The 19,391-nt window shown below is 44.9% G+C and overlaps 2 protein-coding genes across 3 annotated transcripts in view; one reads left to right on the top strand and one right to left on the bottom strand.

Annotated features, from left to right (window-relative positions):
- SIK2 (salt inducible kinase 2) overlaps positions 1 to 5,048 on the top strand; it is a 142,349-nt gene extending 137,301 nt beyond the window's left edge. The window contains exon 15 of the mRNA XM_066373351.1: positions 2,913 to 5,048. Coding sequence (XP_066229448.1) covers positions 2,913 to 2,916 — 4 coding nt within the window. The 3' untranslated portion in view covers positions 2,917 to 5,048. The remainder of the gene's footprint in view (positions 1 to 2,912) is intronic.
- PPP2R1B (protein phosphatase 2 scaffold subunit Abeta) overlaps positions 1 to 19,391 on the bottom strand; it is a 34,659-nt gene that overhangs the window by 5,439 nt on the left and 9,829 nt on the right. For both annotated transcript variants that reach the window (XM_066373388.1, XM_066373397.1), the window contains exons 6-12: positions 17,290 to 17,445; positions 16,637 to 16,751; positions 15,913 to 15,983; positions 15,438 to 15,572; positions 14,489 to 14,662; positions 8,048 to 8,108; positions 1,017 to 1,171 (exon numbers count right to left, since the gene is read on the bottom strand). In XM_066373388.1, the coding sequence (XP_066229485.1) occupies positions 1,017 to 1,171; positions 8,048 to 8,108; positions 14,489 to 14,662; positions 15,438 to 15,572; positions 15,913 to 15,983; positions 16,637 to 16,751; positions 17,290 to 17,445 (867 nt within the window). The remainder of the gene's footprint in view (positions 1 to 1,016; positions 1,172 to 8,047; positions 8,109 to 14,488; positions 14,663 to 15,437; positions 15,573 to 15,912; positions 15,984 to 16,636; positions 16,752 to 17,289; positions 17,446 to 19,391) is intronic.

The raw sequence follows: 19,391 nt of genomic DNA, 5'->3' as shown, positions 1-19,391 counted from the left end.
AAAAAAAAAACAGGCCCTGGCTGGTTGGTGCAGTGGTAGAGCGTCGGCCCGGTGTGTGGATGTCCTGGGTTCGACTCCCAGTCAGGGCACACAGTAGAAGCACCCATCTGTTTCTCCACCCCCCAGCTTCTCTCTCTCTCCCTCTCTCTTTCTCTCTCTTCTCTTTCCCTCCTGCAACCAAGGCTTGATTGAGCGACTTGGCCCCAGGTGTTGAGGATGGCTCCATGGTCTCCTCCTCAGGCGCTAAAAAAGTGGCTCCAGTTGCAATGGAGCAAGGGCCCCAGATGGGCAGAGCATTGCCCCCTAGTGGGCTTGCCTGGTGGATCCCGGTCAGAGCGTATGCAGGCATCTGTCTCTGCCTCCCCTCCTCTCACTAAAAGAAAACAAAATTTTAAAAATTAAAAAAAGAAAAAAGGGCCCTGGCTGGTTGGCTCAGTGGTAGAGCATCGGCCTGGTGTGCAGGAGTCCCGGGTTCGATTCCCGGCCAGGGCACACAGGAGAAGCGCCCATCTGCTTCTCCACCCCTCCCCCTCTCCTTCCTCTCTGTCTCTCTCTTCCCCTCCCGCAGCCAAGGCTCCATTGGAGCAAAGTTTGTCCGGGCGCTGAGGATGGCTCTGTGGCCTCTGCCTCAGGTGCTAGAACGGCTCTGATTGCGGCAGAGCGACACCCCGGATGGGCAGAGCATCACCCCCTGGTGGGCATGCCGAGTGGATCCCGGTCGGGCTCATGCGGGAGTCTATCTGACTGCCTCCCCATTTCCAACCTCAGAAAAATTAAAAAAAAAAAAAAAAGAAAGAAAAAAGGCCCAGAATTAAGCCAGAATTCATAACTGACTTCACTAGTATAGATTTTAATGAGTTGAAAAACTGACATTTGCTCTCATTTCTTAACTATCCAAATTAATCAATATTAGAAACATATTCCAAATAGAAGACAGTATTTCAGAATTCAGAAACACAGTCCTGATGAACTGCTTCAACACCTAAGTTTGGCAATAACAGCTGTGTAATACTTACATTAACGCAGAATAAAGTAGTCATTCTATGCAAATAATTAGGATCATTTGCCATAACTAACACTTTGGGAATTATGGCATTTTGGGCCCACTCTGTACCAAACTTCTGCACTAGTTTCATGAGGTTGTTGATGGCAGCTTCACGAACGGCATAGACTGCAAGAGTGAAGAACACATTGTCATGCTGCTCACATTATGAGCATCACTTACTTTACTTACATTATCATCAACGGTGGACCAAGCACAAAATTCTGTACACACACCAGAATTTAGCCATACTGCCATGGCAAATGTGCTTGGCTACAACTCATAATACATGGACTTGGTCTTATTAGTTTTAAAATGTGTAATATGTCCAAAGAAAAAGGAGGTAAGGAGCTCGTTATAGGCATTGCTAATTAATTAACAAATATGAGTGCCTGCTATGTGCTGTGTATTACAGAAAGAATCTGTAAGATATTCCACCTCAAGATCATACCCTCAAAGAAAGGAAAGCAAATGTACTTATAAAAAATCACATGGTATATGACTGATTATAATAAAGTATGAAAGTGTATAGTAAGGATCTTGAGGGCTGTAGGAGTTTAGAGATGAAAGAACAGTAAGGTCTAAAAAAGCTTTGGGAGCCTGACCAGGCAGTGGTGCAGTGGATAGAGCGCTGGACTGGGATGCAGAGGACCCAGGTTCGAAACCTCAAGGTCGCCAACTTGAGCGCGAGCTCATCTGGTTTGAGCAAGGCTCACCTGCTTGAGCCCAAGGTCGCTGGCTTGAGCAAGGGTCACTCAGTCTGCTGAAACCCCCCAGTCAAGGCACATATGAGAAAGCAATCAATGAACAACTAAGGTACCGCAACAAAGAATTGATGCTTCTCATCTCTCTCCCTTCCTATCTGTCTGTCCCTATCTGTCCCTCTCTCTGTCTCTGTCACACAAAAAATAAAATAAAAAAATAAAAAAGCTTTGGGAGAGACCTTGCACTGGGCCTCAAAGATTAGAGAGGCTCTGTGTAAGTACAGAGAAGAGGACGGTAACTCCTGGAAAAGGTAAAAAAATTGACCCAGGAGCCCAACTGGTGGTGGCACAATGGACAGAGCACCGACCTGGAACACTGAGGTCCCAGGTTCAAAACCTCAAGGTTGCCAGCTTGAGCACAGGGTTGCCAGTTTGAGCTGACTGTGGGATCACTGACATGACCCCATGGTCACTGGCTTGAGCCCAAAAGTCGATGGCTTAAAACCCAAGATCACTGGCCTAAACAAAGGGGTCACTGGGTTGGCTGGAGCTTCCCGGTCAAGGTGTATATGAGAAGCAATAAATGAGCAACTAAAGTAATGCAAAAAATTGACCCAGGGACAAAGCAAAGAACTGAAATCTGGGAAAATGTGAGGTTAGACCGTTAGAGTAGACACAAATCAGAACATCTTGAAAAGCTACATTTAGATGTGTAAAAAAAAAAAGATGGGGTTTTGAAGCGAAGTTGTCAGATGATGACCAGTGTGGTATTTTAGCAAGATTAGTCTGGCAGTGGCAAGAACGGCCTACGGTGAAAGACAGCAAGGAGGTAGTTCAGAGGCCACCACGATCACTGCCACAACAGCAAATAAAAGCTTCAGACCATCTTGCCTTTTCCCCTTAAGAATGTTTATGTTGAGACATGTCAAACATCTTCTGTGAATAAATGTAACTACTTTAACTTTTACTAGTTCCCGACAAGATCATGTATCAAAGGTATCATAAATTAGATAGGAAAGGCCCAAGCTACTACCTGCCTGCTCCATACAGCACTGAGCACAGACAGGTGGGGCCGCTGCACTTCACAGTCTAGTACTACCCAAAGGTAGAGCTTGGATAACAAATCTAGGGGCGTGTGTACTGATTCTGTCTTCTTTTCCCTCCAGGTAGGCCAAACCCTCCTAGGTGATAGAATGGGCAAGAACAGCTACCTGAACAACAGCCCGTCCTGGACAATTTATATAAAGCTTCCAGACAGGAACTGTTCAACTCTTCCCAGTTCATAAAGCCTTTTAGGTAATGCCATTAATGAAAACAAGCAAGGCTGGAGAGCCAAGAAACCATGTATATATCATCAATAAGACCCTGACCAAAGTCTGTTGGAGAATCAACCCATCAGTAACATTTAGACCCATGTTCTCAGGAGTAAGCTCAATCAACTCTTTTATCCATAATACATTCACATCCACAGTCTTCATCATTGACACAACACCCTCCATGCTGCCTCCCCTAAGGGGGAGCAAACTACAGTATAGGTGTCTTCTCTCCAATTCTGTTTCTCAGTTTCCTTGAGATTTTTCTCATCCTAATGTCATTACTATAGGAAGGGATCTCACCACCACAGAAACCAGAGACAGAGTACACACACTTGGCCTTTACCCATACCTTAAACTGCACTCAAGTCTACTTGGCCAGATGTCCACTACCATATTTCCCCATGTATAAGACACTCTCGGCCCTGGCCGGTTGGCTCAGTGGTAGAGCGTTGGCCTGGCGTGCAGGAGTCCCGGGTACGGTTCCCGGGCAGGGCACACAGGAGAAGCGCCCATTTGCTTCTCCACCCCTCCCCCTCTCCTTCCTCTCTGTCTCTCTCTTCCCCTCCCGCAGCCGAGGCTCCACTGGAGCAAAGATGGCCCGGGCACTGGGGATGGCTCCACTGGAGCAAAGATGGCCCGGGCACTGGGGCACTCGGCCTCTGCCCCAGGCGCTAGAGTGGCTCTGGTCGCAACAGAGCGACGCCCCGGAGGGGCAGAGCATCGCCCCCTGGTGGGCGTGCCGGGTGGATCCCGGTTGGGCGCATGCGGGAGTCTGACTGTCTCTCCCTGTTTCCGGCTTCAGAAAAATACAGAAAAAAAAAAAGGCACTCTCATGTATGAGACGCACCTTAATTTTGGGGCCTGAAATTTGAAAAAAAAATGTATTACATCAAGTTATTGAACCCAAGTTTTATTCATCATAAAATTCATAGAACTCATCACTGTCAAAATTCCCATTCAGTCTGACCAGGCGGTGGCGCAGTGGATAGAGTGTCGGACTGGGATGTGGAGGATCCACGTTCGAGACCCCGAGGTCACCAGCTTGAGTGCGGGCTCATCTGGTTTGAGCAAGGCTCACCAGCTTGAGCCCAAGGTCACTGGCTCAAGCAAGGAGTCACTCGGTCTGCTGTAGCCCCCCTCCCCATCAAGGCACATATGAGAAATCAATCAATGAACAACTAAGGAATCGCAACAAAGAATTGATGTTTCTCATCTCTCTCCCTTCCTGTCTGTCCCCTTCTCTGTCTCTACCACCAAAAAAAAAAAAAAAAAAATCCCATTCATCTTGTCCCCATCTGTGTCTGTTGATGAATCACTGTCTTTATATATTGCCTCATCCTCGGTTCCATCTGTGGCATTTGAAATGCCATAACCACTGTATATGACACACCCAGTTTTTACAACCCAAATTTTTCGAAAAACTGTGCATCTTATACATGGGGAGATACGGCTTTGTTCTTAGCACCTCTCAGTGTTGTTGCCAAAGAATACAAATACAAACAGTTCTTCTTGTCTTCTTTCTTGTTTTATCTCTCCCTTCCTCAAGGTCTGACTTGTAAGGTTCTTTTAAATGTCTAACATACTCTAGCCTGACCAGGTGATGGCGCAGTGGACAGAGCGTCAGACTAGGACGCGGAGGACCCAGGTTCAAAGCCCCAAGACTGCTGGCTTGAGCACGGGCTTATCTGGCTTGAGCATGGCCTCACCAGCTTGAGCATGGGGTCACAGGCTTGACCGTAGGATCATAGACATGACCCCATGGTCGCTGACTTGAGCCCAAAGGTCGCTGGCTTGAGCAAGGGATCATTCCCTCTGCTATAGCACACCCTCCCCTGCCCCATCAAGGCACATATGAGAAAGCAATCAATGAACAATGAAGATGACGCAACAAAGAATTGATGCTTCTCATCTCTCTCCCTTCCTGTCTGTCCCTATCTGTCCCTCTCTCTCTCTGTCTCTGTCAAAAAAAATTTGAAACTTAAATAAAAAAAAATAAATGTCTAACATACTCTATACACTGTATATTTTTTCCTTTCTATAAAAAATAAATTCTTCTAATTTCCTCCCTCAGTACTATCCACTCAACCACAAGAACAGAGAGGTGAGTGATACTTCCTGCCTTATACTTCTCTGGATTTATGAAGCAGTTATCTAAAACGTAAAAACAAAATAATAGAAATCCCATGTGATTAAGTATAAAACAATTTCAGAGCTGACATTTCATTGATTCAAAGAATGCTTGTAATACCCATTTTAGTATATTGGTATAAAAAACAAAACCCAGGCCCTGGCCGGTTGGCTCATTGGTAGAGTATTGGCCCGGTGTCTGAGTATCCCAGGTTCGATTCCCGGTCAGAGCACACAGGAGAAGTGACCACTTGCTTCTCCATCCCTCTCCTTCCCCCTCCCCTCTCTCTCTCTCTCTCTCTCTCTCTTCCCCACCTACAGCCATGACTTGACTGGTGACTGGTTCGAGTGCACTGGCCTTGGGCACTGAGGATGGCTCTGTGGAGCCTCCACTTCAGGCACTAAAAATAGCTTGGTTGCGAGCATGGCCCCAGTTAGCTAGAGCATTGGCTTCTCACTTAAAAAAGAAGGAAAAAAAAAAAAAAAAAAAGCATCTCTCCTGCTCCCAAATGGGAAGAAAAAAAAAATCTGAAGAAAAAAAAACAACCAAAAGAATAATTAACTTACACAGAAAGGCTGTCGGGAATTGAATTCTTTGTGGAACACTAGGACTTTGAAAGTTCATTAAAATAGTCTAGAAGGCCAGCTTTCAAATAAGCATAGAGGCCCTGGCTGGTTGGCTCCGTGGTAGAGCATTGGCCCAGTGTGTGAACGTCCAAGGTTTAATTCCTGGTCAGGGCACACAGGAGAAACTACCATCAGCTTGTCCACCCCTCCCCCTCCCACAGCTAGGGCTCAATTGGCCCCAGAAGTTGGCCTCAGACACTGAGAATGGCTCCATGGCCTCTACCTCAGGAGCTAAAATAAAAATGGCTCTGTTGCTGAGCAACAGAGCAATGGCCCCAGATGGGCAGAGCCTTAACCCCCAGAGGACGTGCCAGGTGGATCCCTGTGGATCCCAGTCAGGGCACATGTGGGAGTCTGTCTCTCTGCCTCTCCGCCCAATAAATAAATAAATAAATAAACAAGCAAGCATAGAATCTTCTGGGACATGTCATCGCACGAATGTTAAATATGTATCAGAAATAACAAACCCCTTGCTCTACCCATTTGGGGCTGCTGCTCTGTTGCTTGGCAACCAAGCTATCTTGGTGCCTGAGGCAGAGGACATGGAGCCATCTTCAGTGCCAGGGGCCAATTTGTTCTAACCATTCAAGCCATGGCTGTGGGAGGAGAGCAGAGAGAGAAGGAAAGAAGAGGGAGGGGTGGAGAAGGATGGTTGCTTCTGTGTGCCCTAACTAGGAATCAAACCCAGGACATCCACAATCCAGGCCAACACTCTGCCGCTGAGCCGACTGATCAGGGCCTCGTCACACTCCTAACCATATGATCTCCCATATGATCCCGACATGCCCTTAACAAAACTACCTACATGTTCAAGAAACATAAATATTTCCACTCCTTCCAAATATCCAGGCATAAGCAGCTGCAGAAGAACAAATACACTCAGTACAGAAGATGCTATGGAACTGAAACAGAATGCCTCCGTACCCACCACAATGTGAACCTGAAGCTCACAGGGCATTCTGTCATGAGCCCATGGCCCCATCTAGCAGGTCTCAGAGCACACTGAAGGTGCAGGTCTGCACCAGGTAGGGCCTGGCACAGACCTCACTGGTACGGCAGGCACCCTTCCCACCCACCACTTCCTGGCAGACAAGAGACACATGGACGCAAGACCTTGTCAAAAAGTCACCTGCTAACAAATTAACATATAAAATGGTTTAATTTATAATATCAATAGTCTTGTATATTTTGATAAGCAGCAGTACCAGTTCTCATTTGCAACAGTTTGTGACATGTGAAGAAAAGGATTCTGTGAAATATATTATTAATGCAAAGAGAAGTTAAAATACTGAAAAACCTATTTTCTAAACGCTTTTCCACCTGATCCTGACCTGAGGCTACAGCTACTGTGATGGCAGCAGCCAAGGGCAAAGGCAGTAACCTTGCCTTTCACCAAAACCAGAAATCTGGGCCCTCTCTGTCTTATGTCAAACTGACACTGCCCACTCCTAGACTCCTTCAATGTGTCATGGTGTAGCTCCTTCTCCATGTCACTCAAAGAAGCCAAGCAGCCATTTCTTCCCCGTAGCCTTTCATCTGATTCCAATCCTGTCCAACCCAGATGGCATGGTCAAGCAGAAGACCCTGAGATAAGAAAGAAGTGAGTGTATGTATAAAAGAGACAGTCTGGCCTGACCAGGCGGTGGCGCAGTGGATAGAGCGTCGGACTGGGATGCAGAGGACGCAGGTTCGAGACCCCAAGGTCACCCGCTTGAGCGCGGGCTCACCTGGTTTGAGCAAAAAAGCTCACCAGCTTGGACTCAAAGTCACTGGCTCGAGCAATGGGTTACTCGGTCTGCTGAAGACCCACTGTCAAGGCACATATGAGAAAACAATCAATGAACAATTAAGGTGTCACAACGAAAAACTGATGATTGATACTTCTCATCTCTCCATTCCTGTCTATCTGTCCCTATCAATCCCCTCTCTCTCTCTGTCTCTGTAAAAAAAAAAAAAGAGTCTGAAAATAATGTAACAGAATGAGTAAGAAACAGGGCAAAGAGATTGTTTATGGAGAAAATTAAGATAGAAAAATCTAGTAGAAAATAGACATGTTAAATGTGTTCAGAGGAAGCTAACTGGAGTTTAATCAAAGTCTTTATCTCTCCACTAAGTAGGCAAAATATCTGCTCAGATTAGAATTTTTCTCTAAAGAGAAACAAATAAACAAAACGGGATATATGCAAAACACAAGCATTCTATATTAACCTGTTCTTAACTTTGTTACTTACCATGGTCCACAAGCCAGGCCATACATAAGGAATTGAGCTTTTCATCAAAGAATTCCACACCCTAGGAATACAGAAGATTCTATTACTACACATCCCCAAAGTTTAGAAATCAAGATGGTCTCTTTATATTACACCAAAGTGACCTGAAAGCTACAAAACACTTGTTTCCAAACAAGCTGAATTCAGGAACCAGACAGAAAAGGAATATCATGGGATTTCATTTACTAACTTTAAGTCTATTTTATTGCACAGAAATCATAAACAAAGAAAGTCTAAATGAGATGGCCCAGGCCCTGCTAAGGGGGAGAGAACTGGGTGTCCAGGAGCCACATACAATACTACAGATGAGTAGAAAGAATGCCGTATAGATTGTCTGCCAAGCAACATCTAGATTATTTGTAAAACTGAATTACCCAGGAAAATACCTGTGAAAATTTTTATTTCATTAAAAAAAATTGTCACCTGACCAGGAGGTGGCACAGTGGATAGAGCATCAGACTGGGATGCGGAGGACCCAGGTTCAAAACCCTGAGGTCGCTATCTTAAGCACAGGTTCATCTGGCTTGAGTGCAGGCTCACCAGATTGAGTGCGGAGTCGCTGGCTTGAACGTGGGATCAGATATGTCCCCATGGTCACTGGCTTGAGCCCAAAGATCCTGGCTTGAAGCCCAAGGTCGCTGGCTTGAGCAAGGGGTCACTCTCTCTGCTGTAGTCCCCCAGGCAAGGCACATATGAGAAGCAGTTAATGAACAACTAAAGTGTCACAATGAAGAACTGATACTTCTCATCTCTCTCCCTTCCTGTCTGTCTGTCCCTATCTGTCCCTCTCTCTGTCTCTGTCACAAGGTAAAAGAATTGTACTTTTTTCTTTTTTTAATTAAGTGAGAGGCAGGGAGGCAGAGACAGAATCACACATGTGCCCCAACCAGGATCCACCTGGAAAGCCCCCTACCAGGTGATGCTCGCCCATCTGGGGCCGCTGCACCTTTCCTGGGCAATCGAGCTATTTTAGCACCTGAGGTAAGGCCATGGAGCCAACATCAGCACCCAGGGCTAACTTTGCTTGAACCATTGGAGCCATAGGTATGAGAGAGGAAGAGAGAGAGAGAGATGGGGGGGGGGGGGGTAGAGAAGATGGTCCCTACTCCTGTGTGCCCTGACCGGGAATCAAACCCAGGACTTCCACATACTGGGCTGACGCTCTACTGCTGAGCCAACCAGCCAGGGCCAAAAATTGTCTTTTCAATTAGTTTACATTGAATATTATTTGGTATTAGTTTTAGGTGTGCATAGTGATTAGAAAATCTAGTGCTCCCCGATATTTTCAGTACCCAGCTGGTACCTCACATAGTTATCACAATATTATTGAGTATATTCTCTGTGCTGTACTTGACATCCCTGTGTCTATTATGTGACTACCAACCTGTCAAAAATATTAATAGTTCTAAAATTTTTCCCCTTTTTGAATAATATGGTAATAAATGATAAAAAACTGTATCAAGAAATAGAGATATTCAAAGCCCTAGCCGGTTGGCTCAGCGGTAGAGCATTGGCCCGGCCTATGGAAGTACCCTGTTCAAATTCCAGCCAGGGCACACAGGAGAAGCGCCCATCTGCTTCTCCACCCCTCCCCCTCTCCTTCCTCTCTGTCTCTCTCTTCCCCTCCCACAGCCAAGGCTCCAGTGGAGCAAAGTTGGCCCGGGCGCTGAAGATGGCTCCATGGCCTCTGCCTCAGGCACTAGAATGGCTCTGGTTGCAGCGGAGTAACACCCGAGGGACCAAGCATCACCCCCTGGTGTGTATGCTGGGTGGATCCCGGTCGGGTGCATGCAGGAGTCTGTCTGTCTGCCTCCGCCCCCCTCCTCTTCTCACTTGGGAGGGGGGGGAGGAAAAAAAAGAAATAGAGATATTCCCAATTAACTAGAGTATTTCTGAGACAATGGGAGGAAGCAGAGAGGGAATAAAGCAGGCACAGCAGTGCAGGTGCTGAGACCCCAGCAGTCACAGGTGGAGCCATCCTGGCTCTCCCAGTTTTGCTCTTCCTGTCAGCAAGTGATCACTCCAAGACAGGCTGGGGACAAGCTCCTGGAGCTACTTTATAAGACCTGTCACTGTAGAAGTCTGTACCATGTGAGAGAAAGCTGTGACATATGCTTTCCTGGTGCCTCCATTTTGGGGTCTACATGTTCCTTTGGACGCAAGAAATTCCTGAACAGTAATGACAATTTTAAATAAAGAGATGTAATATAAAGTTTCAGCACTCTGAAAACAGTAATTTAACAACATAAAATGGCTTTATAATAATATACCATTAACAGATTCTAGCATATATTTAGTGCCATGTCAGCTCTCAAAGGCTTCTTTTCCATTTCAGGTTATAAATTTTTCTTGAATCTAAATTAACTTTTATTTCCTGATTTTTATGGTTTACCTTTACATTATTCAGCATGGTCCATAAGCCAGGTCATACATAAAGTCTTGAAAGAATTTTATATATTGACTACCTGTCATAACAATCTTTACAGAAAAAAATATATATATATAATAGTAAGAAATTGAAGTTGTATTAACAAAACGTTTGGACCAACACGTCACCATGCCTGACAGGTGTGAGTCAGTCGGTCACCACCTCCTTTCTTCCACACTTCCCCGTGGAGTTAACGACCTTTGCTGACCTCCCAGATCTAAAAGGAACAGAGGTTTAAAAAGTAAACTTCACCCTCCCTCTGGACAGCTATTTCAGCCTTTAGCCACCCAGTTAGCCACTGCTGCGTTCCATTCTGGAGAGGTGATCTGGGAGTGTCACCAGTGAAGCACAGGTAACCGTCAGCACTGGGAATGACAGGAAAAATGTGACAAGATGACTTCGCCAGACCCTTTAGTTATATCCTATTTTCTTTTTTGAAAGAGACAAAGAGTCAGAGAGGGACAGATAGGGATAGACAGACAGAAAGGGAGAGAGTTGAGCAGCATCAATTTTTCATTGTGGCTCCTTAGTTATTCATTGATTACTTCTCATGTACCTTGAAGTGGGGGCCTACAGCAGACTGAGTGACCCCTTGCTCAAGCCAGCGACCCAACCCTAGCCTCAAGCCAGTGACCTTGGGCTTAAAGGCAGCAACCTTTGGGCTCCAGTCAGCAACCATGGGGTCATGTCTATGATCTCACACTCTAGCCAGCAACCCCAAGTTCAAGCTGGTGAGCCCATGCTCAAGCCAGCAACCTCAGGGTTTCAAACTTGGGTCCTCTGCATCCTAGTCCGATGCTCTATCCACTGTGCTACCACCTGGTCAGGCTATACTGATTTTTTTTTTTCTTTTACAGAGACAGAGAGTCAGAGAGAGGAATAGATAGGGACAGACAGACAGGAACGGAGAGAGATGAGAAGCATCAATCATCAGTTTTTCGTTGCAACACCTTAGTTGTTCATTGATTGCTTTCTCATATGTGCCTTGACAGTGGGCCTTCAGCAGACCAGTAACCCCTTGCTCGAGCCAGCAACCTTGGGTCCAAGCTGGTGAGCTTTGCTCAAACCCGATGAGCCTGTGCTCAAGCTGGCAACCTCAGGGTCTCGAACCTGGGTCTTCTGCATCCCAGTCCGACACTCTATCCACTGCGCCACCGCCTGGTCAGGCTATCCTGATATTTTTGACATGTTTCTAAAAGTGGGACACTTCAAATTTTATAAAACATATGATGCCACAAACATAGGATGCATTTCATAAACTAAATATAACAAAATTAGCAATACAAATTCAGTGGTTCAAGGAACTAAAAAATAGATCCCGTATGCTATCATCTGAAAGAAATGCAAGTGGCAGAGAGAGGGGAACACACTGCAGCAATGTTAGCTGTAATCTGACATTGTGAGTTCTCTCAAAAAATATCCAGGTATTTATTTATCCAACACTCAACAAATGTTAAGTGCTTTATACTTAATGCCAGGCCCTATAGTAGGCACTAGAAATTTAACACTGAACATAGACCCTACCCTAAAAGAGGTCACTTGTCTATCTCCCTAACTTTTTTTAAAACACTTTCTTTTTTTAAAAAAATATTTTAGCCCTGGCTGGTTGGCTCAGTGGTAGAGCATCGGCCTTTTTTAAAAAAATATTTTAGCCCTGGCTGGTTGGCTCAGTGGTAGAGCATCGGCCTGGCGTGCAGAAGTCCCGGGTTCGATTCCCAGCCAGGGCACACAGAAGAAGCACCCATCTGCTTCTCCACCCCTCCCCCTCTCCTTCCTCTCTGTCTCTTCCCCTCCCGCAGCCGAGGCTCCATTGGAGCAAAGATGGCCCGGGCGCTGGGGATGGCTCCTTGGCCTCTGCCCCAGGCGCTAGAGTGGCTCTGGTCACAACAGAGTGACCCCCCAGAGGGGCAGAGCATCGCCACCTGATGGGCAGAGTGTCACCCCCTGGTGGGCGTGCCGGGTGGATCCCGGTCGGGCGCATGCGAGAGTCTGTCTGACTGTCTCTCCCCGTTTCCAGCTTCAGAAAAATACAAAAAAATAAATAAATAAATAAATAAAATATTTTATTGCCTGACCAGGTGGTGGCGCAGTGGATAGAGCGTCGGACTGGGATGCGGAAGACCCAGGTTCAAGACCCCGAGTCGCCAGCTTGAGCATGGGCTCATCTGATTTGAGCAAAAAAATTCACCAGCTTGGACCCAAGGTCGCTGGCTCAAGCAAGGGGTTACTCAGTCTGCTGAAGGCCCATGGTCAAGGCACATATGAGAAAGCAATCAATGAACAACCAAGGTGTCGCAATGCACAACGAAAAAGTAATGATTGATGCTTCTCATTTCTCCGTTCCTGTCTGTCTGTCCCTATCTATCCCTCACTCTGACTCTCTCTCTGTCTCTTTAAAAAAAAAAAAAAAAACAACTTTATTCATTTTAGAGAACAGAGAGAGAAAGAGAGAGAGAGAAAGAAAAGTTGTGAGGAGCAGGAAGCATTAACTCCCATATGTGCCTTGAACCAGCAAGCCCAAGGTTTCGAATCGGCGACCTCAGCATTCCAGGCTGAGGCTTTACCCACTCCCCCACCACAGGTCAGGCCTCCCCAACTCATTTTTAACAGTCACAATACATTGTAGTAAGTGCTACCAACAGAGTAAGGATAGCTCTCACGTAGGTCCAGAGCACCTACAGAAAAAGGAAGGAAAGGATGTAACCATAAAACCCAGCACTAAAATTTTAACTAACATGGTAATACTCAAAAGTAAAAAAAAATTATGAAACTCAAAAAGTAACAATTAGAAAATATGGACTTTGGCCAAAAAACTAGCATTAAAAATTTCAATACTCCTTTTCTAGTCTGATTCCTCAACTCCCTTCAACCAGAATGCAGAAATAGTAACCACATTTTGCTCTGCATATATACAAACAGGAAAGCTGCTCTGAGCAAAAATCAAAGCTGAAATATCTTGAAACTATACTCCCTCCCTTTTCCTTTCAGTTAAATATTCCTTAAGTCACAGAGAAATTAAATAATGAAATCTATGTTACATACCAAGAAACATTGTATCTTCTGTGCCTTGGCTTTTAGATGGTGAGCTGAAATGTGTTTCTGTAATTCCTTATTGTTAAAAGTAATGCATTCATGGCCCTGGCTGGCTGGCTCAGTGGATAGAGGAGTGGCCCAGCATGCAGATGTCCAGGTCCAATCCCCCCATCAGGGCACACATGAAAAGCCACTATCTGTTCTTCTCCCCTCCCTCTTTCTCTTCTCTTTCTCTTCCCCTCCCACAGCCAGTGGCTTGGCTGGTCTGAGCATCAGCCTCAGGCACTGAGGATAGCTCAGTTGATTCTAGCATCGGCCCCAGATGGTGGTTGACGGGTAGATCTCGGTTAGAACACACGCAGAAGTCTATCTCCCTTCCTCTCACTTAATTTTAAAAAAAAGCCCTGGCCGGTTGGCTCAGCGGTAGAGCGTCGGCCTGGCGTGAGGGGGACCCGGGTTCGATTCCCGGCCAGGGCACATAGGAGAAGCACCCATTTGCTTCTCCATCCCCCCCCTCCTTCCTCTCTGTCTCTCTCTTCCCCTCCCGCAGCCAAGGCTCCATTGGAGCAAAGATGGCCCGGGCGCTGGGGTTGGCTCCTTGGCCTCTGCCCCAGGCACTAGAGTGGCTCTGGTCGCGGCAGAGCAATGCCCCGGAGGGGCAGAGCATCGCCCCCTGGTGGGCGTGCCGGGTGGATCCCGGTCGGGCGCATGCGGGAGTCTGTCTATCTCTCCCCGTTTCCAGCTTCAGAAAAAATACAAAAAAAAAAAAAAAAAGTTATACACTCATAAAAATAAAAGCCATCCTTCAAACAACCAGGACCTACCATAGTTAGATGCGCCTAAATGAACATAATCATACAAATTATTGGGGCCTCCTACTTGCCATGGTAAATGGCTCCACTGTCTGATGCTCCCCTTCACTGCATGGAGCCCACACTCACCAGCTGGCCCGCCAGCAGTGGCATATACTCAATGATGGCCAGCCGGACCCTCCACTTGGCATCTTCAGCCAGCTCCACTATGGCAGGAAGAAGAGACTGAGAGAGCTGACAGATTCCAATCACTTCATTTACACAATCCAAATTGGAGATGATATTCAAACGAACTTCAGGACACTGTAAATACACAAGCCCCAGAAGAATACATATAAAAAACAATTTCCCTGCCCAATATTTTCCTATTGTTATGAGGTAAAAACTAAAGTTTAAAATAAGTAAGTATTGACTCAGGTTAAAAAAAAAAAAAAGAAGTATACTCCTGGAAGATACTTAATACTGATTACACAAATAATTCAAAGCATATAAAGGTGACTATTCTTGCTCAATAAAAAGTCTGTGGGATGGTAAAGGGCACAGGCTCTGCAATCAAATTTCGGGCATTCAAATCTCAGATCTAAGGAAAGCCCTTGGCTGAGTCATGTTCTCTGTGCCTCAGCTGCCTCATCTGTACAATGGGTACAAGAAAATCTACCTCATAAGATTGCTGGGAGGATACATGTAACAATACATGCCAAAGCATTTACCAGTTGTGCCTGGCATATAATTTTATTTAACAAATGTTAGCTATCAGTATAGTGTTATTATATTTAAATTTAAATGAAAGAAACATTTTAAACAAAGATACATTAAGTTCAAAGAGAAGAAACCAGTGCCCCTCCCATTGACAGGATGAGGCAAAGAGGTAGACATTCTTGAGTCTATATCAATGGCTCCTTGTGCCAATTTTCTGAGGAACTTGCAACCCATACTCAAACACAAGGATTGTCACTGGTCTTAAATAAGTTACTTTTTATAATCCCATCATCCCAGTTTTTGGTTCTATTTTAGTGAAACCCCAAACCAAAACCAAACCAAATCACTATCAAGCAACAGAATTTATAGCCAGACTCACCTCATCCTTTAACTGAGCTAAAAATAGAGGTAGAAGATGTTCAATGGTATTCTCTTTGCCCAAAATGGCAGACAATCCCATAATTACAGAAGCTAGAGCTGATTTGACATGTTGATTTGTATCAGATACTAATTCCTAAAATAAAATAAAAATTAAAAGCCTTTCTTTTTTTCAAGACAACAGAAACGTCTATACCATTTCCCAAGAAATCTAAAAAGACAGCATTATTTCATTATTGGTCAGCTGATAATGTGTCCTTAGATCATCTGTCATAACATAAACCAAAGAGCACCTCACAATAATGCACTAATAAGTGATAAAGAACAAGGCCACTCATTAACACATCTATCCCACTCTCCCTCTGTTCACCTTTAAACTCAAAGAGCTTTAAGGTAAAACAAACAAAAATCCTGAGGTAAGGTTTGCCTTCATACAGGGCAGAGTAAAACTAAAAGTACACTGAAGTTAGGTTTACCTTTATATAGGGCAGAACTTGATTCATAATTATGGTCTCTCTACCTTCAATGGGCAAGTTCTCACAAAGTTCTAAAGGAGATAAATAGAAAAAAGTAATGCTTACATAGAGCCATTTACAAGGAGCCAAATGAAGAGTTTTGCCCAGTTATAGCAAGTTTCAAGTTCAATCAAATCACACGTTTAAGCAAATAATCTCCAAGAAGAAAAAATGGATCCTATTCTAAATGCACTTTTTCGTCAACCTATATACCATTGTGTGTCATATTAATCCAACCTAAAAAGGGTTTTTTTCCCAGAAACAAAGTAAAATGGCTGTTTGGTTTTAAATATAATGGAAGTAGCTTCATATGATAATGTAACAGGTCTACAGAATGAAATCATCTCTATTTATTTGAAAACAAAGTCTAGATAAAACACACAAAATTCACTGACATTAAAAAACTGGAAAAAAAAAACTGCACCAGCCCTGGCAAAATAGCTCAGTTGGTTCCAGCTGCTCTGATACACTAGGGTTGGAGGTTCAATTCCCAGGCAGGACACATATAGCAATCAACCAACGAACGAGTGAATAAGTGGAAGAGCAAATCTCTCTCAAATCAATCAATAAATTAAAAAAAAATTTTTAACCTCCAAAAAAAGCACCAAAATAAATGACCTATTGTCATGAGATAAAAACTGCTACCTAAAGTATGCAGCATGCAACATAAATTGAAGTGCTTAACCTTTTATTTTGTGGGCAGCAGCTGCTCGAACTTCAGCTTCACAGTCTTTAAGTAGGTTCCGAAAAGCGGGGATGAGGTCATTTAAGGTGATTTTAGGACCCACTGCTTTCTGGAGCTATAATAGAAAATATGCAGGTTGTAATGCTCACTAACAAAATAATTAACATGAACAAAACAAACTAGTGCAACTTTCAGGTATACATTTTTGCCATAAACACTTCTGTTCATAAGAATTAATTTAGAAACTCTTGGTACAACAGCAAATATGTGATTTTTTTTTTTTACAGAGACAGAAAGAGGGAGAGACAGGGACAGACAGACAGGAACGTAGAGAGATGAGAAGCATCAATCATTAGTTTTTCGTTGCAACACCTTAGTTGTTCACTGATTGTTTTCTCATATGTGCCTTGACCGTGGGCCTTCAGCAGACTGAGTAACCCCTTGCTCAAGCCAGTGGCCTTGGGTCCAAGCTGGTGAGCCTTGCTCAAACCAGATGAGCTCACACTCAAGCTGGTGACCTCGGGGTCTCGAACCTGGGTCCTCTGCATCCCAGTCCGATGCTCTATCCACTGCGCCACCGCCTGGTCAGGCAAATATGTGGATTTCTTAATTTTTTTCTTTAGTACTTAAAAAAGTCAGTGCAAAAATTTTACCTCTGAAAATTTGTCAGCTACCATATAGCGAACTCTCCAAGATTTATCTTCCACTGCTTGTCGAAGTGTAGGCATCACCAAAACCTCAAGGTCATCCCAAGGCAGTACCTGAGCAATACTGACACAAGCTTCCACAGCTAGGAGGCGCACTGAGTCCTAAAGGAACAAAAATTAATTTATTAGACAATATTCACTGACAGCCACAGGGGCAGGGTGTGGGGTGGTGCTGTGGGTATCATTAAGAAAAAAAAAAAAGCCAGACCAGGTAGTGGCAGAGTGGATAGAGCGTGAGCCTGGGACACACAGGACGCAGGCTCAAAACCCTGAGGTCTCCAGCTTGAGCACGGGCTCATCTGGCTTGAGCGTGGGTTCACCAGGTTGAGTGCAGAGTCACTGGCTTGAGCGTGGGATCATAAACATGACCCCATGGTCTCTGGCTTGAGCCCAAAAGTTGCTGGCTTGAGCCCAAGGTCGCTAGCTTAAGCAAGAGGTCACTGGCTTGGCTATAGCCCCCAGCACCCCATAAAGGCACATATGAGAAAGCAATCAATGAACAACTAAGGTGCTGCAACAAAGAATTGACGCTTATCTCTTTTCCTTCCCGTCTGTCTCTATCTGTCCTTTTCTCTGAAAAAAATAAATAAAAACAAACCAACCACATTACAAGCAGCTTCATGGCTCTATATCTTAAAATAGCCGCTCCCTTTGCCTGAAATGGCGTGTCAGCGTAAGGAAGAAACTTACTCTATGAGTGAACAGCAAAACAATTACATTGGCTAGTGCAGTTTTTATTAAGGAAAATGAAATGAAAATGTAAGGTGAAAAACAGAGAACATTTTAATGATGTCTTTAAAGCCTCACTATAAAGAGAAGTTGAGAGATAAAAATAAAAACTATGTTTATAAAACTTTATACCAGATCAAGACAGAGAAAGAGAATAAGGGTAAGGGAATAATTGGGAAACTCAATTTTCAAATTACAGGTACCCCCAGTTTTCAGAAGTTAATTTACACCACTTTGCTTTTACAAAAGACCTTAATTAATACATGTTTTCCCTACCTGAAAGATATCTGAAAAGGACTTTTGCTTAAAAAAATGGTGAAAAGTAAAAACAGCATTCAGCATTTGTTTTGCACAAGCCATGACAGAGACAGCCCACCTCCAGCAGCGGGGCCCCACCAAGCTCCTTCCCAGGGATACACTCAATCTCAGCATCATGATGCCACAGCTCTGAACTATGTCTGTGAGCAGCTGTGTTAATTTTGTGCACCTGTTGGCAAGGTGTGTCTCCCCCCCCAACTACGGTAACTGTCTTCGTTTTATACCATTTCAGCTGACAAATATTTCACGGGACACTCCACTTTCAGACAGCGGGAGCCTGAGTTCAGTCTGCAGTGGCAGGAACAGGAATTTAGGCACAAGATAATGACTTGGAAAGAAATACACAGAAAAACAAAACAGTATTTTCAAAAAGGCTAGATTTAAATGTGGAAGATCAAGGATAAAATAACTTTGAGGTAGCCAAGCCTAGAAAAACACAGCAAGGCCTGACTAGACAGTGACTCAGTAGATATAGCATCAGACTGGGACGTGGAGGACCCAGGTTCAAAACCCCTAGGTCGCTGGCTTGAGCACGGGGTTGCTGGCTTAAGCATGGGATCACAGACATGACCCCATAATAGCTGCTTGAAGCCCAAGGTTGCTGGCTTGAGCAAGGGGTCAATCGCTCTGCTGTAAAAAGCACATATAAGAAAGCAATTGGTGAACAACTGAGGTGCCACAACGAAAAACTGATGCTTCTCGCCAGTTGGCTCAGTGGCAGAGCATCAGCCTAGCATGTGGAAGTCCCAGGTTTGATTCCCAGTCAGGGCACACAGGAGAAGTGCCCATCTGCTTCTCCACCCTCCCCCCTCTCCTCTCTCTCTCTCTCTCTCTCTCTCTTCCCCTCCTGCAGCCAAGGCTCCTTTGGAGCAAAGTTGGCCCAGGCTCTGAGGATGGCTCCATGGCCTCCACCTCAGGTGCTAGAATGGCTCTGATTGCAGTGGAGCAACGCCCCCCCAGATAGGCAGAGCATCGCCCCTGGTGGCACGCCCGGTGGATCC

The sequence above is a fragment of the Saccopteryx leptura genome, chromosome 1 (assembly GCF_036850995.1).
Source record: "Saccopteryx leptura isolate mSacLep1 chromosome 1, mSacLep1_pri_phased_curated, whole genome shotgun sequence".
In the NCBI taxonomy this organism is placed as follows: Eukaryota; Metazoa; Chordata; class Mammalia; order Chiroptera; family Emballonuridae; genus Saccopteryx; species Saccopteryx leptura.
This window is presented reverse-complemented; position numbering and strand designations above follow the sequence as displayed.